Here is a 10,284-nt window from a genome sequence, read left to right as displayed (position 1 = left end):
GAGCATGAGCTACTAGGGCTTGAAGCTCACTGACTCTACGAGCTGAAGTAACTGCCACCAAGAAAATGATCTTCCAGGTCAAGTACTTCAGATGGCAGGAATCAGTGGCTCAAAAGGAGTTTCATCAGCTAGGTGAGGATGACGTTGAGATCCCATGACACTGCAGGAGGCTTGACAGGGGGCCTTGACAAAGCAAGCCTCTCATGAATTGAACGACTAAAGGCTCTCCAGAGATGCTTTACCCTCTACACGATGATGGTAAGCACTAATCGCACTAAGGTGATTCCTTACTGAGTTGGTCTTGAGGCCAGACTCTGATAAGTGCAGAAGGTATTCAAGCAGGTTCTGTGCAGGACAAGAATGAGGTTCTAGGGCCTTGCTCTCACACCAAACGACAAACCTCCTCCACTTGAAAAAGTAACTCTTTTTTAGTGGAATCCTTTCTAGAGGCAAGCAAGACGCGGGAGACCACCCTCCGACAGACCCAACGAAGCAAAGTCTATGCCCTCAACATCCAGGCTGTGAGAGCCAGAGACTGAAGGTTGGGGTGCAGAAGCGCTCCGTCGTTCTGCGAAATGAGAGTCGGAAAACACTCCAATCTCCACGGTTCTTCTGAGGACAACTCCAGAAGTAGAGGGAACCAGATCTGACGGGGCCAAAAGGGCGCTATCAGAATCATGGTGCCGTGGTCTTGCTTGAGCTTCAGTAAGGTCTTCCCCACCAAAGGTATGGAGAATAAGCTACAGGAGGCCGGTCCCCCAATGGAGGAGGAAAGGCATCCGACGCTAGTCTGCCATGTGCCTGTAGTCTGGAACAGAACAGAGGCAGCTGTGGTTGGTCTGAGAAGCGAAAGGTCCACCGAGGGAGTGCCCCACTCTCGGAAGATCTTGCATACCACTCTGGAATGGAGCGACCACTCGTGCGGTTGCATGACTCTGCTCAGTCTGTCGGCCAGACTGTTGTTTACACCTGCCAGGTATGTGGCTTGAAGAAGCATGCCGAACTGGCAGGCCCAACGCCACATTCCAACGGCTTCCTGACACAGGGGGCAAGATCCGGTGCCCCCATGCTTGTTGATGTAATACATTGCAACCTGATTGTCTGTCCGAATTTGGATAATTTGATAGGACAGCCGATCTCTGAAGGCCTTCAGTGCGTTCCAGACCGCTCGGAGCTCCAGGAGGTTGATCTGAAGATCCTGTTCCTGGAGGGACCACAGTCCCTGGGTGTGAAGCCCATCGACATGAGCTCCCCACCCCAGGCGAGATGCATCCGTCGTCAGCACTTTCATGGGCCTGCGGAATTTGGAATGGACGTCCCAGGGTCAAATTGGTCCGAATGGTCCACCAGTGCAGCGAATTGCGGCAACTGAGGGACAGGCGGATGACATCTTCTAGATTCCCGGTGGCTTGGCACCACTGGGAAGCTAGGGTCCATTGAGCAGATCTCATGTGAAGACGAGCCATGGGAGTCACATGAACTGTAAGAGGCCATATGACCTAGGAGTCTCAACATCTGCCGAGCTGTGACCTGCTGAGATGCTCTGGTCTGGGAAGCGAGGGACAGGAGGTTGTGGGCCCTCGCTTCGGGAAGTAAGGCCTGAGCCGTCTGTGAATTCAGCAGAGCTCCTATGAATTCCAGAGATTGGACTGGCTGGAGATGGGACTTTGGGTAATTTATCACAAACCCCAGCAGCTCCAGGAGGTGAATAGTGCACTGCATGGACCGGAGAGCCCCTGCCTCCAAGGTGTTCTTGACCAGCCAATCGTCGAGATATGGGAACACGTGCACTCCCAGCTTGCGTAGATACGCCGCGACCACCACGAGGCACTTCGTGAACACCCGTGGGGCAGAGGCGAGCCCAAAGGGCAGCACACAATACTGAAAGTGCCGTGTCCCCAGGCGGAATCTGAGATACTGTCTGTGAGCTGGCAGTATCGGGATGTGAGTATAAGCTTCCTTTAAATCCAGGGAGCATAGCCAATCGTCTTTCTGAATCATGGGGAGAAGGGTGCCCAAGGAAAGCATCCTGAACTTCTCTTTACCAGGTATTGTTCAGGCCTCTCAGGTCTAGGATGGGGCGCATCCCCCCTGTTTTCTTTTCCACAAGGAAGTACCTGGAATAGAATCCCTGCCCCTTCCTGCCAGGGTGGTACGGGCTCGACCGCATTGGCGCTGAGAAGAGCGGAGAGTTCCTCGCAAGTACCTGCTTGTGATGGGAGCTGAAGGACTGAGCTCCCGGTGGGCAATTTGGTGGAGGTGGAGGCCAAATTCAGGGCGTATCCGCACGCACTATTTGGAGAACCCATGGCGGAGGTTATCAGAGGACCCTTTGGTGAAAGCTTTTCAACCTCCCCCCGACGGCAGGCCGTCCGGTTACGGACACTTCGATGGGGCTATGTTCCCATGGATCCAGTCAAAAAGCCCATCCCCGGCTTTTGCTGTGGAGGCGCAGGGGGCTGCTTAGGCGCACGCTGTTGACAGGAACCGAGCGCGCTGGGACTGTCCCTGTGCCTGAGGATGCCTTCGGGCCGGCTGGGTGTACCTACGCTTGCTGTAGGCGTAGGAAGCAGCCTGCTGGGCCTGGGAAAAAACGTCCACCTGTAGAGGTGGTTGCTGAAGGCGCCCGGTGGGAGAGCTTGTCGAGGGCGGTTTCCCGCTGGTGTAGTTGGTCCACCAACTGCTCGACCTTCTCGCCGAAATGTTATCCCCCCGGCAAGGGACATCCGCCAGTCGTTACTGGTGCGGTGTCCAGGTCAGAGGCACGCAGCCAGGAGAGTCTGCGCATCACTATACCTTGGGCCCGCAGCTCGAGATGCCACATCCCAGGTGTCATATATACCCCTGGACAGGAACTTTCTGCACGCCTTCAACTGCCTGACCACCTCCTGAAAAGGCCTGGACTGCTCCGGAGGGAGCTTACGACCAGGTCCGTCAGTTGCTTCACATTGTTCCGCATGTGGATGCTCGTGTAGAGCTGGTACGACTGGAGGCGGGTCACGAGCATGGAAGATTTGGTAGGCCTTCCTCCCAAACGAGTCCAGAGTGCGAGACTCCCGCCCCGGGGGCGCCGAGGCGGTATCCCTCGAACTCCGTGCCCTCTTGAGAGCAAAGTCCACGACCGCCGAGGTCATGAGGCAATTGGGGCCGCAATTAACTCTGGGTCAGAGTGGATTCTGTATTGGGACTCCGCTTTCTTGGGAATGGTGGGGTTAGATAATGGCTTCTGCCAGTTCCGAAGCAGTGTCTCCTTGAGGACACTGTGCAACGGTACCGTGGAAGACTCTCTAGGTGGTGATGGATAGTCGAGGACCTCGAGCATCTCAGCCCTCGGCTCATCCACAGAGGACCACGGGGAAGGGAATGCATATAGACATATCCCTGACAAAGGAGGCAAAGGAGAGGCTCTCAGGGGGCGAGAGCTTCCTCTCCGGTGAAGGAGTGGGGTCGGAGGGAAGGCCCTCAGACTCCTCTGAGGAGAAATATCTGGGGTCCTCCTCCTTCCCCCACGAGGCCTCTTCCTCGGTATCGGACATGAGCTCTTGCAGCTCAGACCTCAACCGGGCCCCGTCACGACTGCGAGGAACCACGTCCTCGATGGTGACGTCGAGCGGTGGACTCCCGCGCCGGCAGGGATGAAGCTCCCTCCATCGACGTCGACGGGGATTCCACCTGCATGGCGGTCGACACCTGTACCACAAGCGGCGTCGGTGTTGGAGGCCTCGGCATCGGGCTGGAGTACGCCGGTGCCTCCATCAACGGCGCCGGGGGCGCCTGGCGCATCAGCCCTTCCAGAATCCCTGGAAGGATGGCTCTGAGGCACTCGTCAAGGCCCGCTGTCGGGAAAGGCAGGGGGGACGGAGTGGGTGCCGGTGCCGGAAGCTGCTCAGGTCCAGGAGACGGTACAGAAGCACCCATGGACTGACGGAACGACACCTCTTCGACCAGAGGGGGAACACTCCTCTCGGCACTGCCGTTTCCTCGGTGTCGATCCATCTCTAGAGGCGCCGGAACTAGCAGTCCCGTGAGCCGTGGGCGACCGATGTTTCTTTGTTTTCTTTCGGTGCCCATCATCGACGCTCGGTGGCAGACATGAAGAGGAGGTAGAACCCCCCTGGCCTCGAGGGATCGGGTCTGACAGGGTTCGGTCCCGATGGCCCTGGGTAGAGGGAGTGGCCGGGGCCGACTGCCCGCGCGGCCGTTCACCCCCGCCATCACCGGAGGTCCGGTGGGCCAACAGTACCTGTGCTCCTGGGGTCGATGCCATCGTCGGTGTCGATTTCGTCGACATCGGTACCGGTACCGAAGACCCAGCCGTCGACGGGCCAGCGCAAGTTCCAAAAAGTTGGTCCCGACGAACTTGCCTCGCCACCTGTGTCCGCTTTCGCAATCCGAGACACAAGGTGCACGTCTTGGTATTATGCTCCGGGCCAAGGCACTGGAGGCACCAAGCGTGAGTATCGGTTTGCGAGATGTGCCGGCCGCACCGACCACACTTCTTGAATCCACTCGGGACCCTTCAAGGACATCGACGGAAAAATCGCGTCGGCAAAGTCAAAGTCATCGATGGTGGCGGTGAAAAGCACACCCAAAAAAGAAATGACCGAGCGGCCACAAGGCCGCAACGAAGCGCCCCCGCGCTAAGACGACGAGAGGACAAACTTTTTTTTTTCCCCCCGAAATAAAGAAAAGAAGCGCGAACGCGCACAAAAGAGAAAATTTGCGGCTAGGCCGCGATCCGGTTTCCGCGGCTGACCAAGAGAGAGACGGTAACACGTCTCTCCTGAGCGCGGAATCGAAAAAAACTGCGCGGGGAACGGTCGCGCACGGGCAGGAAGACGGCCTGCGCATGCGCGGTGGGCGTGCCCTGCGTGCGGGACCGCCCGCAAAGTTTTTGTTCGGTTAGTGGGGGCAGCCGTGGACATCAACCCAGTCGTGAGAACAAGCAGCCTGCTTGTCCTCGGAGAATCATTTGCACTTAGTATTCCCTTAAACTAAAGGTATCAGATTTAAGACATTACATGCAACAACACTGTTATACCTATCAGCAAAATGGTAGAATGATTTACCAATTTATATAAGATCTATACCAGTGATGGCGAACCTATGGCACGCGTGCCAGAGAGGGCACGCAGAGCCCTCTCCCTTGGCACGCACGCACGCGCGCCGTCGCCATCACTGGTCCGCCCACTCTCCCTCCCAGTTCGGCCTTCCTCCCGCCCTCCCTCCAACCCAACGAGCAACAGGCCACCCGCCCGTCCTCCCTCCCTCCCAGCACCAGGAACCCCCCCCTCCTCCTAAAATTTAAAAAGCGTACCTCCTCGGCTCGGAGTCGGGGTTAAGGCGGCGTGCGTCCGTAGCGGCAGCGAAGCGCGTGTGCTTTGCTCGACGCGCCTTCGGCCTTCCCTGTCTCTCAAGCTCTGGTCCTGATGGCGGGACCACAGCTTGAGAGACAGGAAGGCCGAAGGCGCGTCGAGCGAAGCACACGCGCTTCGCTGCTGCTACGGACGCACGCCGCCTTAACCCCGACTCCGAGCCGAGGAGGTACGCTTTTTAAATTTTAGGAGGAGGGGGGTTCCTGGTGCTGGGAGGGAGGCCTGGTGTTGGGTGCTGGGTGGGAGGGAAGCCTGATGGTGGGTGCTGGGTGGGAGGGAGGCCTGCCTGATGGTGGGTGCTGGGTGGGAGGGAGGCCTGATGCTGGGTGCTGCCAGGTGCTGGGAGGGAGGGCGGCTGGACATTTGTGGCTGGAGGGGAGAGGAGGGTTGCTGAACATTTGTGGCTGGAGGGGAGAGGATGGTTGCTGGACATGGATGGAGGGCAAGAAATGAAGAAGAAAGGAGAAAAGTAAAGAAATCAATGGAAAGGAAGCCCTCCCTGGAAACGGAGTTAAGAGAACAGATAGAGAGCAACAGAATCAGCGACTAGAACCAATATGGATAGAAAAACAAAATCACCAGACAACAAAGGTAGGAAAAAATCATTTTATTTTCATTTTAGTGTTTGGAATATGTCGAATTGGAGAATTTACATCTGCTGTCTTATTTTGCACTGGGTATACTGGAGCTGTAACAGCTTACAGAAATGATTTATAATGGAAGAAAATCATGTTATTTTTTCTCCTATACTAGTATAATATATTCAATGATGTCTGTTTATATGCGCCATGGCTGGTGTAAGGGGTGTGGCTATCATAGGGGTGGAGTCATATGTGGTGACCCCCGCCCATAATGAGTACCAGCACTTTGCGATAAATAATTCGATTTTGGGTTGCTGTTTGGGCACTCGGTCTCTAAAAGGTTCGCCATCACTGATCTATACCATATTATGGTGTTTTTCGTAAATCCTTGAAGACTCATTTTCAGAAAATGTGTTTTAGGGACAATGTAATATTTTATGCTTGCCGGTTATTTTATTTCTCTTGTAAATGAAAATGGTCTTAGATTTTCTTGTTTTAACATTAAAGGAAAACTTAAATGGCCTCATAACTTGAGTGAACTTTGATGGTAGCTTCAGAGGTTGGGAAGTAATCCAAGGCTAGGAAGACTTCTATGGTCTAGGTCCCGTACATGGCAAAAACTAATCAGGATTGTGGCTGGAGTGGACTAACAACAACTCCAGTAGTTGGAAAGTTGGACTAGTTCCAAGCAGACATCTACAGTCTGTGCCCCCAAATTGACAGTGAGAAATAGATATTAAGTATACCAGGGTTTAATCCTGAAGAAGTGGAACCTGTGCAGAGTGCCAGATTCAACTTTGGCCACCTTGATGGGCAGACTGGATGGACCATGCAGGTCTTATCTGCTGACATTTACTATGTACTATGTATAGAGACACACCTTACACATGCTAGAGAGGAACGGACTGTGTATACTCACCATGTATGGGGACACCCTTGCACGTGCTAGAGAAGAGCAGACTGTGCATACTCACCGTGTATGGGGACACAACTTGCATGTGCTAGACAGGAGCAGACTATGTATACTCACTATGTACAGAGATGCATCTTGCACATGCTAAAGAGGAGTGGACTATGCATTCATGTAGAAGGGAGCGGACTGTGTATACTCACTGTGTATGGGGATGTGCTGTGCACATGCTCCAGTGAGTACTGCCTACTGTATTTCGGAATGGAATGTGCTGTGCTGCCATCATTCAACATGAGGGGGCTGGAAGGGAAGGAGAAGCTGTTGAGTACCTTTCTAGAAACCATCTTTGAATCCTCATATTTTCTAAACATTGTACTAAAGGGGTTGAAATCACAGTCTAAGAAAAAAAACAAATTACAATTAATTCTTCAGTGCCAGTAAAACTCAAGGCAGAGGCTGAGGCCCATTCACCTATCCACCTCCTTGTCTTGCTCAACACTCACTTGCTGGACTGGATGAGAGTACAGCCAGAGGGTAACCCAATGGTTCCCAAACCTGGTCCTAGAGGCACCCCAGCCAGTCAGATTTTCAGGATATCCAAAATAAATATTCATGAGAGAGATTTGCATGCAGTGAAAGCAATGCATGCAAATGTCAATGTAGTGCTTTTAAAACGCAGTTTCCCCTAAAACAAGTTTCAACGTAGTGTACAAAAGTGAGAGAAATACATGAAAAATTACAAAGTCCATTACAGTAATAATGTAAAATACCTTGATGTTTCTAAGTAACAATACTACATTTTGGATTGCCTAAACAAATGTGTCTAACACCTTTCTAAATTTCAAATAGTTTTGCTTTATTCGAATATGTAGTGGAAGAGAATACCACAAGGGAACAATAACAGGAGAGAAAATTGAATTAACGATCCTCAAAATGAAATTTTCTAAAAACAGAAGGGCATAAAATTAGTTGACCTCGTAAACGAGAAGAATGACCAAACAATGTTTTTAAAACCATGTCTATCAAAAGCTGAAAAGTAGAACCATGAACAATTTGAAATAGTAAACAAGTTGCCTTTAATATGCATTCATGGAAGGGAAGCAAATATTATTTTACCAAATAACTTGAGACACTAACATACTTATGCATCTTAAAAATGAATCTTATTGCAGTATTCTGAATAAACCAAAGCTACCTCAGATATCTTGAATTCAACTCCAAGTAGAGAACCCTTATTTTATCATCCTCACTTTAATATTCCCTTATCTCTTGTTTGTTCTGTCTGTCTGTTCTAATTAGATTGTAAGCTCTGTTGAGCAGGGACTGTCTCTTTATGTTCAAGTGTACAGCGCTGCGTACATCTAGTAGCGCTTTAGAAATGATAAGTAGTAGTAGTAGTAACATTGCAATAGTCCAGATGCGGAAGTATCATCATCTGAACCAAAAGTGCAAATATTTCTGGATAGAAAGAAAAAAAAACATATTACACAGTAACACAGTAAGTGACGGCAGATAAAGACCTGAATGGTCCATCCAGTCTGCCCAACAGTCACATTCATTATCAATTCAAGAATTAAATCAACAATGAAGAACATTTAGAAAATATCACTCTCAATGATACTGGGGAAGTGGACCCGCTGACCATTTGAGTGGGGCATAATGCAGTAATGAGGGGGAAAATTATAGCGTTATAGAACCACTTGAAGGTACAAGAAAGCACAGAGAGCGATATTCAAACACAGATGGCCAAGTAAGAATTGGAGGCAAAAAAAAAACAGGCGACCACTCCTGGGAGGGGGGGGGGGGGGGGCAATGAAGATACTTACCTGTAGCAGGTATTCTTCGAGGACAGCAGACTGAGCAGTATCACTGATGGGTAGTCATCTGCGACGGCCCAGGAGCTCCAGATTTAAAAATCAACATTTTAAAACTTCTAGAAGCGATGAGAGCAGGCGAGTGACTTCCCGCCCGCGACGCCCACGCGCTTCTCTCAGTTACATAAAAAGCAAACGAGAAGAACAACTCCAAAGGGGAGGAGGGAGGATTGTGATGATGTCCAGCCTGCTGTCTATCCGAGGACAAGCAAGCTGGACATCATCACGCATGGGGTATCCCTAGCACCCAGGCTCACTGAAAACAATGAACAGTGGTCAATTGGGCCTCGCAACGGCGAGGACATAACTGAGACTGACCTGAAAACAAACACAACCAGGTGAGAGTGCAGCCTGGAACAGAACGGAAATGGGCCTAGGAGGGTGGAGTTGGATTCTAAACCCCGAACAGATTCTGTAACACCAACTGCCCAAACCGACTGTCGCGTCGGGTATCCTGCTGAAGGCAGTAGTAAGATGTGAATGTGTGGACTGATGACCATGTTGCAGCCTTGCAAATCTCTTCAATGGAAGCTGACTTTAAGTGAGCCACTGACGCAGCCATAGCTCTGACATTATGAGCCGTGACATGGCCCTCCAGAGTCAGCCCAGCTTGGGCATAAGTGAAGGAAATACAATCTGCTAGCCCACTGGAGATCGTGCGTTTTCTGATAATTTGATTGGACAGCCGATCTCTGAAAGCCTTTAACGCATTCCAGATCGCTCGTAATTCCAACAGGTTGATCTGAAGACGCATTTCCTGGAAAGACCAAACTCCCTGAGTGCGGAGCCCATCCAAATGAGCTCCCCCACCCCAGGAGGGATGCATCCGTCATCAGCACTTTTTGTGGCTGAGGAATTTGGAATGGGCGTCCCAAGGTCAGATTGGAGCGAATGGTCCACCATTGAAGGGAATTGCAAAAATCGGTGGAAAGATGGATGACATCCTCTAGATCCCCCGTAGCCTGACACCACTGGGAAGCTAGGGTCCACTGAGCTGATCTCATGTGTAGACGTGCCATGGGAGTCACATGAACTGTGGAAGCCATGTGCCCTAAGAACATCTGCCGAGCTGTGATCTGTTGGAATGCTCGAGCTGAGGACACCAGAGCCAGAAGGTTGTCTGCCCTTGCCTGGGGAAGGTAAGCTCGAGACGTCCGTGTGTTCAACAGAGCTCCTATGAATTCCAACTTTTGTACGGGAATCAGATGGGACTTGGGATAATTGATAACAAACCCCAGTAGCTCGAGCAGTTGAATAGTAATCCTCATGGATCGTAGTATTCCTGCCTCCGAGGTGTTCTTCACCAGCCAATCGTCGAGATAAGGGAACACATGCACTCCCAGTCTGCTTCTGTGTTCGATTTTCGATTATCCTGGTGTGAGGCATCTATGAACATTACAGCATTTATCCATCCACAGACAGGAAAGGCATATCCCCTCAAACACGTCTCCAATTGTAACACCGAAGGAGTACCTTATCTAATTTTATGTCCATGTGATATGATTTATGTGGGGAAGACCACTAAAAAATTAAGACCAGGATAA

At 51.3% G+C, this 10,284-nt stretch overlaps 1 protein-coding gene across 1 annotated transcript in view; it reads right to left on the bottom strand.

Annotated features, from left to right (window-relative positions):
* HSF1 (heat shock transcription factor 1) overlaps positions 1-10,284 on the bottom strand; it is a 379,429-nt gene that overhangs the window by 258,910 nt on the left and 110,235 nt on the right. The window contains exon 7 of the mRNA XM_030220795.1: positions 7,070-7,166. Within this exon, the coding sequence (XP_030076655.1) occupies positions 7,070-7,166 (97 nt within the window). The remainder of the gene's footprint in view (positions 1-7,069; positions 7,167-10,284) is intronic.

This window comes from Microcaecilia unicolor, chromosome 1 (genome assembly GCF_901765095.1).
Source record: "Microcaecilia unicolor chromosome 1, aMicUni1.1, whole genome shotgun sequence".
In the NCBI taxonomy this organism is placed as follows: Eukaryota; Metazoa; Chordata; class Amphibia; order Gymnophiona; family Siphonopidae; genus Microcaecilia; species Microcaecilia unicolor.
The sequence above is the reverse complement of the archived record's forward strand: the minus strand, read 5'-3'. Positions and strand labels throughout refer to the sequence as shown.